At 41.4% G+C, this 19,730-nt stretch overlaps 1 protein-coding gene across 13 annotated transcripts in view; it reads right to left on the bottom strand.

Annotated features, from left to right (window-relative positions):
- DYSF (dysferlin) overlaps positions 1 to 19,730 on the bottom strand; it is a 222,354-nt gene that overhangs the window by 31,862 nt on the left and 170,762 nt on the right. For all 13 annotated transcript variants that reach the window (XM_029231978.1, XM_029231975.1, XM_029231971.1 and 10 more), the window contains one exon: positions 6,295 to 6,393. In XM_029231978.1, coding sequence (XP_029087811.1) covers positions 6,295 to 6,393 — 99 coding nt within the window. The remainder of the gene's footprint in view (positions 1 to 6,294; positions 6,394 to 19,730) is intronic.

A 19,730-nucleotide genomic window follows, 5' to 3' on the forward strand; every position in this document is an offset into this window, starting at 1 on the left:
TCTAATTTCTTCAGCTGAAATTTTAATTACTTTGTTCCCTCTTTTCTGATAAGGAAAACACTTATTGCTATGAAATTGCCTCTGCTTACTACTGCCTTAGTATTGCCCCATTTGCTTTCATGTATAATGTGTTCATTTTTCTTTTCTTGGCATTCCATAATTATAGTTTTATTTTTAATTTTTGATCTAAAAGCTATATGTGTAATTCGTTTTCTTTCTTTTGTTTTAACATAAGTTTTTAAGGCTATAAACTTCCTCTGAATACTGCTTTAACTGTAACCAGTAAGTTCTAAAAGGTAGGGTTTTATCCTTGCTTCCCAGATATTCTGCAATTTCTCTTATATTTTCTCTTTCACCAAGAATTGTTAAAAGAGAGTTGATTTTTAAAAAATTTTCCAGATAGAAGTTTTCTTGTGCTTTTGAGCTTGTTATTAATTTCTAATTTTATGGCATTATATTCAGAAAACATTGTCAGTGTTTCGTCACTTTTTGAAGTTTATTAAGATTTTCTTTATGCTCTATCACATGGTCGATTTTTGTTTTGGGGTTTTTTTAATTAATTTTTATTGGGGTATAGTTGCTTTACAATGTTGTGTTAGTTTCTGCTGTGCAGCAAAGTGAATCAGTTATACGTATACATACATCCACTCTTTTTTAGATTTCCTTCCCACTTAGGTCATCACAGAGCACTAAGTAGAGTTCCCTGTGCTATACAATAGGTTCTCATTAGTTATCTATTTTATACATAGTAGTGTATATATGTCAATTTTGTAAATGTGCCATAGGGGTGTCTCTATTTTCAAGCTACCAGGTTCAATCAGGTTAGTAATTACTTTAGTCTTCTATATCCTCTCATGCTTTTGTCCCCTTGATCTGACATGAACTGAGAAAAGTGAATTAAAATCTCCCCCACAAACCAGTATATTTCTATTTCTTCTTCTATCTCTTGTAATTTCTGTTTTGTAAATATTGAGGTACTATTTGGCACATAGATATTCTCATGACCGTCATAACTAGGAATTGCAGCATTTAGCATTCTAAAGTGCCGTTCTTTGTCTCATCTAATTTGGGGGACCTGTGTATGCTCTCATCTAATATTAAGATTGTGACTTCTGCTTTCTTTTCATCTGCATTTGCCTGGCACACATTTTCCCAATCTTTTATATTCAAACTTTATGAAGCGTTTTATTTTAGAGTTAGATTTTGCTTTGAGATCTGATTTAAATTTTGTGATTAATAAATGATTGATATGACATGTATTGATATGACAGATATGTTTGGTCTGGTTTTACATTTGTATTATATTTACATAGTCATGTAATATGTTTATATTATATTTCCTAGTTTCATAGGGTTTTTCTAAAAATCTTTGCATGGTCTGTTTTCTGTGTGTGTGTGTGTGTGTGCGTGTTTTAGTTTTTCTGAGAGCTAAAATGACCTGAGTTTATGCTCTAATATTATTATGTCTTTAGGGGCAGTATTCATGGGTTCCCCACTATAGCAATGATAAAATAATCAAATTTTATCTTCCTCCCTCTCCCTCTCCATCACCTAGTTTTAGACAATACTATCTATCTTAATGTTTATGTTTGTGCTGTTTGCTTATGATTTGCTTATATGCCTATTATTTGATTTACCAATTTTATTATTTATATATTACATATATTAATAGCATAAACATACCTTTTTAACCACCTTTTTAACCACTTTACAGTTCAATGACATTAAGTACAGTCACACTTTTATGCTCCCATCAACACCATTTATTTCCAGAATTTTTTTCATCCTCCCCAGTTGAAACCCCAAACTCACTAAACAATAACTCCCTTTCTCCCCCTGCCCCCAGTGCCTGGCAACCATCATTCCACTTTCTGTCTCTATGAATTTATTACTCTAAGTACTGCACATGAGTGGAATCATACAGTATTTGCCCTTTTGCAACTAGCTTATTTCACTTAACATATGTCTTAAAGATTCACCCATGTTGTAGCATGGGTCAGAATTTCCTTCCCTTTTAAGGCTGAATAATATTTCATTGTATGTAATTACCATATTTTGTTTATTCATTCATCAGTCAATGGACATTTAGGTTGTTTCCACATTTCGTGATTTGCCAATTTTAAATAATATCTGTCAATTCTATTTATTCTGTAATATGACTATCAGTGCCCTTACTCTGTATTCCATCCTCTTTCCTCCTTTACCTAACTTTTGTCAGTTTTATCATTTCTACATTTTCAGTATATATGGTATTTACATTCTGTCCAGTTACCCTAACCCTCCCATTTGTTTCCATCTTAGGCCTAAGGTAAAATATGCTCACAACCAGTCCTTTTGTTATGGTTTTCCCAGTTACATCCAAGTTGAGATGGCTCCTAGATGAGCTCCAATTCATCCCGTAGGAGTCCCTCAAGACAGGCTCCTGGGAGCCATACTACCTGTCTCCTGAACGTGAACACCTGTGTGTCTGTAGTCTTTATGCTTGAAGGGCAGCTTGGCCGAACGTCAAATCCTTGGGTCACCCTTTCTTTCCCTGATGATCTTACACATGGTGCTTTATCATCTTTGGGCGTTAAATGTTGTAGAGAAAGTGAAGTCACTTTGATTTCTTTCCTTTTTTAAATTATTTAAATTTTTGTGGGGGGAGAATGTATGACTACTCAGAGAATTTTTTCTTTATCTCTAATGTCCAATAACTACACTAGAATATGTCCCTGGGTTGACCAATCTGGGTCAATTTTTCCTGACACACAGCAGACCTTCTAATATGCGTACTCAAGTATTCTTTCATTTCAGTGAAGTTTTATTAAACTATCAGCTGTTTGTTTTAGTTCCTTGTTTGGGTTGTCCTCCTTGCGGACTCCAATTATGCAAATGTTGGATCTCCTTTCCCTGACTACTATGTTTGTCATTTTCTCTTTATTCTTTTATAACTCTTTCTTTATTTCCATTTCATTCTGTCCTCTATGCCCCTTTCTGTGTTTTCCAATGTGGCCATTCTGTCCTGTGCTCCTTCCAATTTCATGTTTTCTTCTCCTTCTTTCCTGAATCTTACTAGCTCATATTTCACATCTTCTCATCTCACCAGCCCTTCGTTCTTTTATTTCTGCTTGCATTCTGACCACCCTATTTCTAAAAAGTTAACAGCAAAATCTTTCATCTCATCTGTTCCTTGGAGAAATTTTTCTGGTGGGTATATATCCTCTTCGTTAAGTTTTGCTACATATTTTCTCTTCTTTTTTTCATAGTATTTTTAAATTAATACTGTGCTAATTTTTTTTGTTATTACTTGTCACTAAATGTGCTAGATTTTCCTAGACCAGTTATTTCCTTTGTTCCCATAACAGAGGCAGGCTGTTCCCTACAAATATGGTTCATCTGTGTGATTCTTGTGTAGCTCCACCTTCTCTGTTTTCTCTGAACCAAATCAGGTCTAAGAAGCTGTTGTCACCAGACTGAACCTGTCTCCAAAGTTCCCATGTCCATTGTTGTGAACAAAGGATATATTTTTATATTTTACAGTGAAACTTCAATTTCGGGAATTATATTTTTAACTATCTGTAATGAAAATTTTCAAGCACACACAAAAGTAAAGAGAATAGATAATAACTCCCCATGAATCCATAGCCTGTCTTAAATAATTATCAACATTCTTTTATTAGGAAGTATGGGGTTTTCTGAGATCGGCTACCACTATGACCTTTCATCATTTTCATGCATCTTCTCTTCATTTACTGCCGAGTGGCTTCTACCCAATCTCAGTTGCCTTTGGACAGCCCTTACATGTATTTTGGAGTCTGCGGGTTTTATTTGTTTCCAACTTTTACTGAAAATGAAGTTCGTGGGTTTGAATGATTTCCAAAGAGAAAAAGTGAAAAATGCTGACTTATGCAGCCATGTTCATACTGGAAGTCCCAATAAAATACTTTTTAAATTTCCAAGTGGTTGGTCTTTTTGTTTAAACTTTTGTTATTAATTTCTCATTTTATTGCATTTAAATCTGTCTTGTATGATTTCTGCTTTTGGTAACCTATTACTAACCTAATATGTGATCAAATTTTGTAAGTGTTCTCTGAGCATTAGGAAAAATGCATTTTCCATTTTTAAATTATTTTTATTCTCTATTTTAAAGCTACTCTTGATGTAGCTTAGAAAATATTTACCTCGTTATTCAGATCTTTTATTTCCTTATTTATTGGTTGCCTGTTTCATCTGTCTAGGAAAGAGGTGCATTAAAATCACCACTGCAATTTTAATTTCTGTAATTTCATGCCTTTATTTGTGTGAGGTAGTACTTTATATATTCTTATCCATTTTTGCTTTAAGGATTTCTAAGCTTTATTGTTCCAAACAGTAATGTTTGAGAGTTTTTGCACTGAGATGTATATCTTTTATTTATACAAAACACTCCATTTTGTTTCCTTTGCTTTTTACTTTAGTTTCTACCTGTTTCTCTTTTGTTCACACTTACTTTATTTTGTTTGCCAAAATATTTACTATTTTAGCCATTCTAAGTTGTATTGTCTTAGATGTGTCCTTTAAAGACATTATAATGAATTTTGACTTTTGATGAAGTCTGAGTCCTTATCACTTAGTAAAAGACTGTAACCCAGTTTTATTTATTAGGAAAATTAATATTCTTTTTCCATTGTGTTTTTCTATGATTTCTGCTTTTCTGTGCTTTCTTGCTGTATCTTTGTTTTCTATCTTTCACTATTGTGACTATGAGTTGTCTTTTTTTCCCTATGATAGCAATTTCCAAAATATGGGGTTTTTTCCCCCCACCCATTGTGTACTCCATTCTCTCCATAATACTACAAGCCATTTTTCAAAGACCCATGTTGGTGGTGGTGGTTACTGATCCCTAAAGAACCAGCATTTCTTCCAGATCTGCTTTTCCCCCCAGAAACAGGTTGAATGCATTTTGTTTTTAGACAGCCCATTTTCACTGGGAAACTGTCACAGATCTCAGAGAGGTCAAGCTGGTGGGCTGGGTGCCAGTTCAGCATCCGGCATCTGAGGGAGTGGCAAGGGTGCCAGGGCCATGGGCCACCCTGGCAGGAGTCCTCATTCTTGCTTGGCTTTTCTCATTTTTTGGCAAGGCCACAGTACCACATGCCAGACTTAATGTGTCGGACCTTCTTCCTGGTACGCAAATAGTTCTGTCTCTTTGCCCAGCCTCACACACCCACCTACCAAGTCAACAAAGAACTTGCTGCCTGGGGAGGCCTGAGCCTTCTGACTGCTGCTGCCTGAGGCCTCATCTCTGCCCCTCCAGGTCTCCAGGTACAATGACATGGGGGCGTCCAACGCACCAGAGGCAGCTCTGGCCACCTTGTGAGATCACCTTCCATACTGGTCACCCACCACTCCAATAAGCCTCAAGCCCCCTTCATCTAGTCTCTGTCAGGGAGCTCCTTGGGCTTTTCTTGTGTGTCTGACAGCCTTGGCCCCCTCTTGCTCTCTAGGTAGGGCTGCCAGGTTTAGCAAGTGAAAATACAGGACACCCAGTTAAATTTGAATTTTGGATAAACAACAAACAGTTGTTAGATAAGTACGTTCTGTGCAATATTTAAAGCAAATTTATACTAAAATATTATTCATTATATATCTGAAGTCCAGTGTAACTGAGCATCCTGAATTTTACCTGGTAACGCTCTCCATGACACTATGTAACTCCTTCAGGGAGTAATTTTGAGTCACCTCTGGTTATCTTTTTTAAAAGTAGTCTGCTTTTAAAAAGTATAACTGTATTTGTGGAATTTCCTCAAAATACCAGAATTTGGCTGACTCATCCCTGGTTTTGTGTTGTTTTTCGGGCTCTGGGGTTTTTTTCCACAGAAACAGAGTTTACCATATTTTTATATGTGCTAGGTAATTTCTATCCCAGTTGCAGAGGTGGGGGAATCAGAGGTACATTCTCACATTGACTTTCCTTTTTATTTTAATGGAAAATTTTTATAATAGAAAAGTTCAAATAACTTTAAGAGAGACAGAATAGTATAACAAATCCCTAAGTACCCATCTCCAAGCTTTAACAATTTTCAATATTTTGCAATTTCAATCAACTTTAATATTATGAACATCTATCAGAGGGTGACCCACATCATCTAAATAATTCATCCTTACTTTTCTTGAGCATTTTAAAACAGATCCCAGGTATCATTTCACCCATATATATATATGCATATACATATAGGTATACATATATTCTCTTTCAGTTGCATCTCCCGCTGCCCAGTGCACGTGCCCAGGGACTGCTAGACTGAAGAGGACATTGTGAGGAGGGCTCACCTTTAGAGTGTCGAAGTCCTTCTCCAGGTAGGACCCGCACTTTTCCCTCTCCCCTATTGAGGCAAAGAATTTGCTCCACCAATCAATGAACTCCTCCTCCTGAGTGGGTAGAAAAAAAGAGACTGTTTCAGAAACAGAATTTGCCAAGCAAGTTTCTTCTGGACCAACACCAAGCAAGGCTGATGGGCTGGCCTGGACTGCAAATCTCTCCTGCTGGTGTGAGTTCGGGGGAGCAGAGAGCTGGAACTCTCTACCTCTCCAGGGGCCAACTGTGCAGTCAGGAGAAAGGTCTTCACACCTGCTTGGTGTGGAGAGGCAGAGGCTCTCGCCCTGGCCCTGCCTACCTGCACTGTGTGATTCTGTTAAGCTCTTGGGGCTTCCCTTTTCCTTTCTGTGAAATGGGCATAATCATCACAGTCCCCCTGCATTCCAGGGGCATACTGAAGCTAAAATCAGAGGATACATAGGATAACTCTTTGGGGGGAAATGTCAATAAAGTGTTATTTATTAATAAAATACAGTAGACCCAGGAAAACTCAGACCCCAAAGGGCTATCCTGATCCCCGCCAGACCACAGCCAAAAAAAAGCTTCCAAAATCAGAACTTAGTCTCCTGCAAGGTCAAATCAAGGCAGAGTCCCTGAAATTCAACGAATACTAAGTGCCCATTATTCAAAAGACACTATGCTCAATGGGGGAAATTAGGTGAGGAGAAAGGAAGTTTGTGACAACACACTCTCTGCCCCTTCCTTCCTTCGCTTATTCATATCTGTGGGCAAAGGTGGATGGGCCTGTTGGGGTACACACTGGTCTCCCCGCCGTTTAACTCTTCCTGGACAAGGCCCTCTTGGCTCTTGTGTCTAGAATGCTCCTTCAGCTGTGTCCTGTGCAGGTGTCTGGCCACTCAGGGAGTCAGCAAGCTCTCTGAAGGTGGGATTATCACTCTCCCTGGTCTCCCCCAAAACCCACGCAGGCCCAGGCACTGGGTCTGTGCTGCCGGTAAAGCTCACCCGGTTCCATGGGAAGGGCCCAGGACAAGGTGTCGGGAGAGCCCATTCTGGGGTCCGCTTTCCTCCTCTGTTTGAGGCGGTCAACTAGGGGATCTCCCAGGAGCTTGCTCTGATTCCATAAAATGAACTGAACCCCATCATGAGTTTCTGGAAATGCTGGTGCTCCCTTTAGACCAATGCCCAGTAAGTCAAGCTCCACCTTATTAAGGGTTAGGACATGCTGCTCTACCTTATTAAGGGTTAGCACATGCTGCAGGCAGACCAAGGGAACTTGAACAGGTACAATGGGGAGAGCGTGGACTGAGGTTCTCAGAGTCTCCACCCATCCTGGAAGTACAGCCCTAACACCATGTGTGTGGCCAGAATATGGTGCCTAGACAGAGCACCAAGTGGGTGCCAGAGTAAGGCTGAGTCTACAGAGAGTCTCTGTCTGACCAACTTACCAGAAGGATCTTCTGCAGCCAAAAAGGGGAAAAGAGGTTCAGATGGGTTAAGATACAGGGTAGCAGAGCTTTCTGAGTTGTAATGACTCTTCAAACAGCCAGCAAGGCCGACACCGCCCATGATGTTTTAAGTTCAGTTTGAAGAAAAAGATGCCACGGATGAATAAACATACACAGACACATATAAACTCACCCAATCACGGACACACAAAAGAACATATTTACACAATCATGCCCAAGGAGGTGTATATGCTGAAACACACATATATCCCCCCAAAGTACACACGCTAACACACAGGCCAATATGTACACAGAAGTAGGAATGGTTAGAATGGAATTCAAGTTAGCTGTTTGATTCCTCTTAAGTCTTTCTTTTCTTCCCCAGCTCAGATACTTAAAGATCTGAGTTTATGACTCAGGCTCAGAGTCAGGCATAAAAAGGCAACAATCAGTGTGTTTTGTACAAGGAAATGACAGGAACACGATAGCTGTGGGAAAGTCATTACATTTCCCTCAGTCTTGAAAAACCAAGTAAATTTTTTTTAAAAAAGAATATGGAGACAGAGACTCTGAGTAATATGATTAACAGTGTCATTTAAATACACAAACATCATGTAATCTAAAAACAGAACTTACACCTTCTTTTCCAGCACCATTGGAGCACTTAGAAAAAATTAAAAGCCACGTAGCCAATGTCAATAAAGTCCAAGAAATAAACCCATTACCAGTCACACTCTCTGACCTCAATAATAAAACTAGAAACTAATGAGAAACTCAAAAATCAAAAATCCCAAACTTTTAGAAATTTAAAGATGTACTCTTAAAACCCTTCTGAGTCAAAGGAAAAACCAAAACTAAAATCACAGATCCTTAGAAAATACCAAGAGTAAGAGGGCTATGCCTTAAAACTTGGTAGCCAAGTCTGTACTCAAAAGAAAATTTAGTCTTAAATATGCTTGCTTTTATACAAAAAGAATGAAAATAAATAACCTGATAACTCAAGAAATTAGAGAAAAGTAGGAAGATAATTTGAAAATGATGAGTAGAATTATGGAGAATATTACAACTGATAATTCAATTCCAGAGCAAACTTTCAAAAGACCAAAAAAATAAACATTAGATTATTTACCAAATCTAATGTTAAAAAGTAGGTACACCATTAGGAATAAGAAAGATCAAATAAAAAGATATTATGGGGCTTCCCTGGTGGCGCAGTGGTTGAAGAGTCCTCCTGCCGATGCAGGGGACACGGGTTCGTGCCCCGGTCCGGGAAGATCCCACATGCCGCGGAGCGGCTGGGCCCGTGAGCCATGGCCGGTGAGCCTGCGTGTCCGGAGCCTGTGCTCCTCAACGGGAGAGGCCACAACAGTGAGAGGCTCGCGTACCGCCAAAAAAAAAAAAACTATATCATGGAGAGAATAAAAATATTAAGAGATTTGCTACACCCAAATCAATGGAAAAACCCTGGAAAATCTAGATGAAGTAGGTAGCTTTCTAAAAATGTATATAAATTGCCAAAATTAATTCAAAAATAATAGAAAACATGAAGAGATCACTTCCTGAAAGTGGAAGAGATCTCAAAGAACTACCTCCAAAAATGACATCAGGCCAAGATGGTTTCTTTGGAGGCAGGTTCTATCAGTCTCTCAAAGAATAGATCATTCTTTGCTCCACAGCATAGAAAAAAAATGAAGTTTCTCCCTTTTATTTTGTGAAGCCTGACCAAGGGACACACACACACACACACACACACACACACACACACATCAATCCTATTCCTGAACAGAGATATAAAGGTCCTAAATAAAATACTAGCAAATAGATTGCAGCAGTAGATTTTGCATGGTCAGACTGGATTATTCCAGAATGCAGGAGTGGCTCAGTATCAATAAGCAAGGAGAGAAAACCCAAATAATCATCTATAACAGAAATTTGCGAACTATGGCCCGGTAGCCAGCCACCTGGTTTTGTAATTTACCTATTGTCTGCGGCTGCCTCTTAACTACAACAGCAGAGCTGAGTAGTTGTGACAGAGACCTTATGTACCCCAAACCTAAAGTATTTACTATCTGGCCATTTAAGAAGAAGCTTATCAACCCCTGATCTATATAGGCAAAAAAGAAGGGAGTGTGAGGGGTTATAAAATTGTTATAAAATTTTTAGTTATTTCTAAATGAAGCTCTCATGAGTTAAGAATAAAAGGAAACTTTCTTAGCATTGTAAAGACTATCTTCAAGCAATAGCCAGCATTGTACTTAACAGTACCAGGCTTTCTCCCAGAAGGGAGTCTGCCTCAGGGTTCAAATCCTGTCACTCCTGTGTGACCTTGGGCAAAACTTAACTTCTCTGTGCCTCAATTATCTTGTCTGTAAAATGGAAAAACACTAGTACCAATTTGACAGAGTGATCGTGAGGAATAAATGAGTCGTATGTATAAAGTGCTTAGAACAGTGCCCAGCACGGTGCTACTGACAATAGTATTGCTTTTTTGTGTGGACCAGGTTAGCTTCTGGCCAAGGGCTGGCTCTCTCACAGACTGCCAGCAGGAGCGTAGCTGGCCACAATCTTTCCAGAAGGAAATCTGGCTGCATGTTTCTACAGTCCCAAAAATGTGCCTACATTTTGACCCATCGCTCCCATTCTAGAAATCTATTCAAAGAAAGTATTTATAGATATGCAAAGAGATTTAACTACATTTATAACAGGGAAAAACAACTTAAGCATCTGACAATAAGGAACTTTTGGGGTAAACTGTACATCCATGTGATTAAATGTTGTACAACATAAAAAAAATGATGTTGTAGAAATGTTTATTGACATGGAAAGTTATTCACAATGGATGAGATTTACAACAGGTTAAAAACTGAATAATGAGAATTCTTTCTAATTAAAGGATCAAACCCTAAATGTTCACAGCAATTATCTGTGAATGATAAGATTACAGATGTTTTGTTTATTCCTTTTATTCTTGTGTATCGCTCAAAGTTTTCTTATTTTTCATTGTATGCATGTATTCCTTACATAATTTTTAAAATGAAAGATTTTAAAAATAAAGAACAATAGGAGGATACTTCAAAACACACCACCAAGGAAATGAAAAGGTAATTCACTGAACAGGAGAAAATATTTGCCCATGTGTATCTGATAAGGGATTTGTAACCAGAATATATAGAGAACTCACACAATTCAATAATAAAAAGATGAATAACGCAATAAAAATGAGCCATGGATTAAAACAGACATTCCTTGAAAGAAGATACACAAATGGCCAATAAGCACATGAAAAGATGCTTAACATCATTAGCCATCAAGGAAATGCAAATCAAAACCACAATGAGAGAACATCTCACACCACTAGGATGGCTATAACCAAAAAGTCAGATAATAACAAATGTTGGTAAAGATGTGGAGAAACTGAGACCCTCATCTACTTCTGGTGGAAATGTAACATGTTGCGGTCACTTTGGAGAATAGCCTGGCAGTTCCTCAAAAGACTAAACAGAGAGTAACCATATGACCCAGGAATTCTACACCTCATTATATATCCAAGAGAAATGAAAACTTAGGTCCTCACAAAAACTTGTACATGAATGTTCATAGCAGCATTATTCATAATAGCCCCAAAGTAGAAACAATCCAAATGTCCATCAATGGATAAAGAAAATGTGACGTACCCATATCATGGCACATTATTTGATAATAAAAAGCAGCAAAGAACTGATACATGTTACAACTTGGATGAACCTTGGAAACATTATGCTAAATGAAAGAAGTTCATGTGTGGTCACAAAAGATCACATTGCATGATTTCATTTATATGAAATGTCCAGAATAAGCAAACCCATAGAGACAAAAAATAGATTAGTGGTTGGGAGGAAATGGGGGACAACTGCTGTTGGGGTACAGGATTTCTTTTTGGAATGATGAATATAAAAAGTTGATGATGGATGATGGTTGCACAACTCTGTTGATAAACTAAATGCCACTGAATTGTATACTTTAAGTAGGGGCTTGTATTTTTGTGGATTATCGCAAAAAAAAAGGTGTTAAAATAAAAAAGAACAGATGATAAAATACAAGCATATAACCTCTAACAGAAGAACAAAAGCAGAAATCTCAAGTATTTATTTTAAGGAAATTAGAGTTAAGATTTTTTTTGTATTTTTTTTTTTAAAGAACTAGCAATTGACCACCAAACAGGACTTAAGTCTTACCACACTCAACTCTGCCCGAGAACTCTCAGCTGTAATTTCCTCCTCCCTCCAAGTTCCAGGTGATTTCTATGGCTGGTCCTCCTTAAGCAGGCACCCTGGTGAGGAGCAGGGCTGGTGACTTTCCTAACCCCTGGTAACCCCAGCTAGCCGGCTGCTCAGTGATTTCAGTCCCTCTTTTCTCCCTGCATCCTGCAGGTAAGTCCTCTTCTAATCGTCCTCATTCTTGACAGAAATGATACATGCAGCAGAATCATAATTTACATCCTAGCTAGTTCATATTTGGCCTCTTTGCCGTTCCCCACTTCTAAATTCCCTTGGCCCTCTCTTGCTCCATTGTATTTCTGGCCAACCAAACCTAGGTTTAAACCCAGCTCTTCCCCATCACATCCAATGTGGCTGAACAACAGCAAACCAGAGGCCGGTCTCACACCAAGTTCATGTCACAGCCTCAAGTGGGTCCATTGCTGTCAACCACTCCATCTCAACTCCCTGGTCCTCTGCTCTCCCCCCGCCGGACACGAGCATCCCACACCTTCTCCTTTCCTCTCAGCCCTCTAACACCTCCTCCCTGTCGTCACTCTGGGCCAGTGACCCTGCTTCCTCTTTCTCTTAGAACAGAAGCAATCAGAAGAGACCCCACCCCCTGCAAGCCCACCAGCACTGGCACCACACCCGCCCACCCTCCTGTTACAAAGGTGCTCTGCTTGCGCCCCGACCCAAGGCCACCCCTGCACTCATGCCCTCTGACCCATTCAAGGACGTGATCCTCTTCCCCCTCTCCTGTGTCATCACACTTCCCTCTCTACTGGATCATTCCCATCGGCGTTCAAACATGTGACACTAGTCCCCCATCATTTAAAAAGAAAACCCTCAAACCGCACTTTTGGCTCCCACCTACTTTCTTTCTTCCTTTTGCAGAAAAACGTCTAGAGTTGTCTACACTTGTCTCTAATTCTTGTCTTTCCATTCTCTCTGCTCCACCGAAACTTGCCTGTCAAGGTCACTGAGGACTCAGGCCTCAAAAATCAACCAAGAGCAGTATTTGATAGAGGCAGTCACTTCCTGTCTTTGAAACATCCCCCTTGCCTTACAGAGCATCATGGTTGTGGTCCTCCCACCCTACTGGTCACGCCTTCCCAGTCTCTGCTGATTCCTCCTTGTCACCTGTGCTTTGATCATCTGAGTAGCCTGGGGCTCCAGGCTCAGACTCCTTCTCCTCCCCATCCACTCTTACTCCCTTGGGGTTCCCCTCGAGTCTGATGTCTTTAAATAACATATACACTGAGGAACCCCACGTGGAGCTCTCTCCAACCTGCATGATTCCTCTGAACTCCAGCTGCCTGTTTAACATCTCCGACTAGACATCTAATAAGCTTCTCGAATGTGCCATCTCCAGAATCCAATTCCTAATCACACCTCCCACCCGCCCACCTGCTCCTTCCACAGTCTTCCTCTCATAAGCAAGTGCAACTCCTTCCTTCCAGATGCTCACGTCAAAACCCCTGCAGTCACTTTGGACTCTTCCTCATGCCCCACATTCCATCCATCGGCGAATCCTGTTGGCGCCACCTTCAGTACATACTCAGAATCAGACCGATTCTCCCCTATCACCACGGGCCTGGTCCCCATCATCTGGATTGTTTTGGGGGTTTTGTTTTTTTTTTAAACATCTTTATTGGAGTATAATTGCTCTACAATGGTGTGTTAGTTTCTGCTTTATAATAAAGTGAATCAGCCATACATATACACATATCCCCATATCTCCTCCCTCTTGCGTCTCCCTCCCACCCACCCTCCCTATCCCACCCCTCTAGGTGGTCACAAAGCACCGAGCTGATCTCCCTGTGCTATGCGGCTGCTTCCCACTAGCTAGCTATTTTACGTTTGGTAGTGTACATATGTCCATGCCACTCTCACTTTGTCCCAGCTTATCCTTCCTCCTCCCCATGTCCTCAAGTCCATTCTCTACATCTGTGTCTTTATTCCTGTCCGGCCCCTAGGTTCTTCAGAACTTTTTTTGTTTTGTTTTGTTTTGTTTTGTTTAGATTCCATATATATGTGTTAGCATACGGTATTTGTTTTTCTCTTTCTGACTTACTTCACTCTGTATGACAGACTCTAGGTCCATCCACCTCACTACAAATAACTCAATTTCGTTTCTTTTTATGGCTGAGTAATATTCCACTGTATATATGCGCCACATCTTCTTTATCCATTCATCTGTTGATGGACACTTAGGTTGCTTCCATGTCCTGGCTATTGTAAAAATAGAGCTGCAGTGAACATTTTGGTACATGACTCTTCTTGAATTATGGTTTTCTCAGGGCATATGCCCAGCAGTGGGATTGCTGGGTCGTATGGTAGTTCTATTTTTAGTTTTTTAAGGAATCTCCATACTGTTCTCCATAGTGGCTGTATCAATTTACATTCCCACCAACAGTGCAAGAGGGTTCCCTTCTCTCCACACCCTCTCCAGCATTTATAGTTTGTAGATTTTTTGATGATGGCCATTCTGACCCGTCTGAGGTGACATCTCATTGTACATTTGATGTGCATTTCTCTAACGATTACTGATGTTGAGCATCCTTTCATGTGTTTGTTGGCAATCTGCATGTCTTCTTTGGAGAAATGGCTACTTAGGTCTTCTGCCCATTTTTGGATTGGGTTGTTTGTTTTTTTAATATTGAGCTGCATGAGCTGCTTGTAAATTTTGGAGATTAATCCTTTGTCAGTTGCTTTGTTTGCAAATATTTTCTCTCATTCTGAATTGCACCAGTCTTCTAACTGGCCTCCCTGCCTTCACCCTTGCCCCCAAATCTATTCTCAATACGACAGCCACACACATCGGAACACATCGCCTCTCTGTGCAAATCCAGTGATTTGCCAACTCGCTTGGAATAAGGCCAAAGCCCTTACAACAACAGCAAGCTAAAGTCTCTCATGATCAGGCCCTCACACCTCCCCCACCTCACGTCCTTCCACTGCTTCCTCACTCACGCGGCTCCCACCCCGTGGCCTTCCCAGTCCGCGAACATCTCCAGAGCCTTCATGCTCCTCCCACGGCAGGAACTCTATTCCTCCCCTGGGTCACTTCATCACCTCCTTCAAGTCTTGACTAACTACGATCTGTTTTCCCCTCCTTATTCACCATATTTTAAATCACTATCCCCGTCCCAGCAATTCTCATTCCCCCTTCCTTGCTTTTTCTCCCTAGCAATTATCACCATCAGACACTCCATATATTTTATTTAGGTACTTGTTTATTATGTCCCATGATGGCACAGATGTTTATCTTTTTTAACGCAATACCTCCATCCAATCCTTAGAACATTGCCTGGCGCATTTTTGGAGGCCAGTCAATATCTAACGGATATATGAATGCCTAGACAGCAGGGGGGTGGGGAGGCAGGATCCCTGGCTTTTAAATTTCCTAAAGCAGATAATATGCCATTAAAAAAAGAGGTTTAAGAGGATGTTCTTTCCAGCCCTTCTCCCGCTATTTACAGAGGACATGAAAGAGTAGAGTGGGAGAGGAAGCAAGAACCAGAGTCTGTGAGGGTTTCTGGTGAGGCAGCCCCACACCCTCTGCCACAGGTTAGCCCCGAAGTGTACATGGCATAGACCCCTCTGTAACCTTGGAGATCCGGTAAGCAGCAGCCATCCAGAAATTGCCAGACAGTTTGGGGCGTATGGCACTTGACAGAAGACGGCTGCATGGGTGTCATGGGACAGAGAGCCTGAGGGAGTCCTCGTCATTTCCTGTAGACCCCGGAGTGTCACAAAGGAGCTGCCAAATTGTACCGTGCTCCCCAGAAAGGCTTGAAAGGTAGTCGAGAGAGAGAGCCAGGACACCTGAAAGGGCCTTCTGGTCGAGATAATGAGATATAGTCTGTTTGGTCTGCGTGCCCAATAGATCCGGGGTGCGCACACACTAGTGACCGGGGGTCCCTTCCTGTGGAGGTCATGACCTTATGGAAGCCCAACCCAGAATTCAGCTGCCTCCCAGGCATGAGGACAAGAAAGAAAAATCCAAAACTAACTAAAGCTTAAACCTAAATGGTTGAAGTTACCAGGACTTTTCTGCCAGGAAAAATGTGAGCTCAAAAGAGAGATTAAGTTGAATTACAGAAAAATAAAGTTATATTTTCAACACGTTCACAGATGTGACTTGAAAATATCATTCCTGCTATTTCACTAACCTGGCTTCTGATGGAGTTACTTCATGCCCACTTCTTCCTTCCCTTCCTCAAGAAGCCCAAGAATAAGTTAGCCCCCCATGAGAATGAGCCCCACAGAAACAGGACGGTCCTCCCATGCCTTATCCCAGGTGTGCCAAAGCCAAGCCACCCTCTGGTGTTAGTGGAATCCGATAATCCAAAGCTCCAAAAGAAAAATGGTCGTACACACTCTCTAATTCGAAGTGTGCTCTTGACCTCATTGTGTAATAGCTAAGCATCTAGTCTTGGAACACGACAAAGAGGAGAAACAAATGCAAATGTCTTGATTGTTGAAGTGTCACCTCAGGCTTTAGCAAGAAGTCTGGCCATTAAAGCTTTATTTCCCTGTGCCCAAGGTTCAAGGTCCCTCACCATTCAGCCAGCCAAGCAAGTAAGTCTGATCAAGGCACGGACTGGCAGCCTCTCCAATTTCAGCTAATAGCCAACATTCAGTTCCTGAGCAACCAGAGCCATGTAACACAGACATGCTTCTCCAGGCTTGATCCAGTCTAATGGGCACCCTAATCCCTCTGAAGACCCAAATCAGCACGGCACATTCAGACCATTTAATCTCCCATTTTCATTCAGTAAGCCTGACGCATTTCATGAATATGGATGGCAAAATTGACAACAATCATTCCAAGCCTGACTTTCTGTGAAGTTAGGAAAGTTGGGGAAGGCAGGGAGTATCGCTTGTGTTCTCTCCCCAGGATGAACTCTTGAATCAAAGAGAAAAGTTCATGGTCAAACTCCTTTATCACCAAGGTTACAATGTTAAACCTTGGAGTCACTATAGGGAACTATACACCCACCTCCATTTATTAAAACTAATTTTAAGCAGGCCTTCATTGCCTATGTCAACCAGAAGGTAGCCATCCTAGACTGTGTTGAAAGTAATTTCTGTCTTAGCACAAATCAGCATCATCAAGATCGTAATATTAGAACCCAACACTGGGATTAGTATAGGCTTCGAGTTGGTGTCTGTGAAGATATTTTGTGACCTATAAAGTTTACCATGATAAACGCTCTTGGTGATGTTGTCAACATCACCAGTTTGACCCCCAATGCTGCTGCCCTATAGCTCAACACCTGCAGAACTGGAATAATGACGTGATGATTCTCTAGTTCTTTAATTAATGTCTTGAGATTTAAAAACTGAGTCTGTTTGCTCACACACACATCAATACAAACACAGACATAACATGCAAGTACTCACACCTCCATGTAAACCAGACAATCCCCTAGACATGCAACACCCCGACTCTGAACCTATCCCACCCCATGCATACTAAAAGTTTCATGCGCCCCCCAAACCACACAGACTTACACCCACAGTCAGCTACCATGTTGATTCAGCAGAACTCTACACACTAATGACAAAAAAACCCACTTAATTATTCCCACGAGTGGAACACTGGGCTTTCAGTCTCGTGTGGACACTCCCTGCAGTTCTGCCTCCATGTCTGTGGAAGGGATCACTACTCTGTTTACTCTGACTTCCAGCTGGACCAGCAGAGGTGGGAGGAAAAGGAAGACCTTTAACCAAAATGCTGAATTGCTTCCAAAAGGCCCCGTGAATCAGTGTGCCTGAAATCTGGCAAAGTCAAGCAGATGGTGAGCAGAGAAGGGTCAGGACCTGACAATTTGACTACTGGCCTGATCCAGATGGAGGGCGCAAGTGAGGTGGGGGACCTGTGGAAAATCTCTTCCAAACTCAGAAGCCTAAGGTATGTATGGGGGCCCCATGACTTGGTCCCCTGAGGACAGCATGACCCCATAACCTATGCAGAAAGTCCACACGAATGGAATCTATCCAGCAGGGTGAATGAAAGAAGAGTGTTCAAACCTATGAAGAAAGCAATGAGACATTGCTACTCAAAATCTGTGATGATTCCAGTAGGGCCTGGGCAAAAACTTGCCTTACCTTCGTTATGCTTATGTAGGCAGTTTTGTTTGACAGGAGTTCCAGCCATCTACTTAAGAGAAAAACTATTTTTGAAGGCCTTCCCAAGGCTGCAGAAGCATTCATCAAACTACAGACACTAATCTTAGCTATCTTAAATTCAATTTTAGAAGTATTTTGGGGGAGCCTACTATGTGCCAAAGTCAACCTACTTTCTAGTTACTGTGTGAGTTTTCATACACAAAGTCATATTACTTTTCAAATATTCTATATTTTGAACTTGCTGCTAATTCAGGCTGGTTTCCCATGCCTCCGTGAACGTAAGAGAGGTGCTCACGTCACGGGGCAGGTTGATAAGCTCCACTGAGCATCCTCAGGGGGAACCTGTACTCAGCAGTGAGAGCTGAACCAAGTTCCAAGCACTGTCTTGACCCAGGCTGGGGAACGGGAGGGGACAGGGATGATGACAGGACCATCAGGGGTAGGAAGTCATTAAATTAGACCTCAGAGAGAACTTCCTGTCCTGTAGATTTTCAAGGAAAGCCGAGAATTTCCCTCTGGGAAGAGATGAAGCTTCTTCCTTGTGGACCAGGGGAAAGACCTCTTGGGAAGAGGGGAGTACGGGGCACAGGCAGGGAGGGCTGCTAGGTGGGGGCTGGGGCCTCTTCCTCCCTGATGAGGCCCTGGAGTTCGCCAGACAAGTCTCACCCTGGGCTGTCCCCCCTGCAGTGCGCATCGAGGGAGGAGGGGTGCACCCCCGAGGAGACCACAGGAATGCCAAGCAGGGGAAAGGCGCCCGGAGCCAAGGGCTCCGGCAACGAGGATCCAATATCGGCGGGTGACTCCAGCCCCCGTAACAGGAGAGACCGTAAAGTATGTGCTCTGCTTCCCAACCAGCAAACACAGCAAATAACCAATTACTCCAAATAGCTAACAGATTTCGGCTCTGATTTCCCTCCCCTTGCCTCCCCTGTGCCTTCACTTGTCATTGGATGGGCGATTTGTATTTGCTCTGAGAAAATGAGAGAAGGAATGACTCACAAAGGAAGGTCCAGATTACACACAGTGACAGGCATCAAACCTCCCTAATCAGAACTAATGGGAGTGGGGGGAGGCCAGGCTGCACTGGCAACACATCTGAACCAGAGATATTTTTAAAGAAGTACAGTTTTGTTACTTTCAAGCGCATACAATAATTCTTGCTAAACCAATAGTGCCAAATACATGTCCTTAGGAAACCTGTTTTAAGGAGAAGATAAGTACCTTCCTCGTTAGCACATCTGATATGTACAAAAGTACAGGTAAAAACCATTCATGTTATTAAGGTGAAAACACTGCCCCTGAAACTCTCAAGGCCAGAGGTGCAAGCACGATGCACTGAGACAAATTGCCTTGGGCACCTTCTGGAAATACTTCCTCACTTGGGAGACACACCCTGTCATTGATTCCTTTGCTCAGAAAACCTTTGCTTCCAAGTCTTTTGATAAATTGTTGTCAGTACCCATAAGCTGCAGTGAAGCACTCCCCCCAAAACTTGGAATTAAGAGAAATAGGGCTGCCCTCGGAGAATCAGACCATGAAATCAATGCAGAGGGGTTCAGAGCAAGGAGAGGCAAAATCATCTCAAAGGGAAGGGCAGCTTCTACACTG

This window comes from Monodon monoceros, unplaced genomic scaffold (genome assembly GCF_005190385.1).
Source record: "Monodon monoceros isolate NGI ecotype Baffin Bay Population unplaced genomic scaffold, NGI_Narwhal_1 Super_Scaffold_19, whole genome shotgun sequence".
Taxonomy (NCBI): Eukaryota; Metazoa; Chordata; class Mammalia; order Artiodactyla; family Monodontidae; genus Monodon; species Monodon monoceros.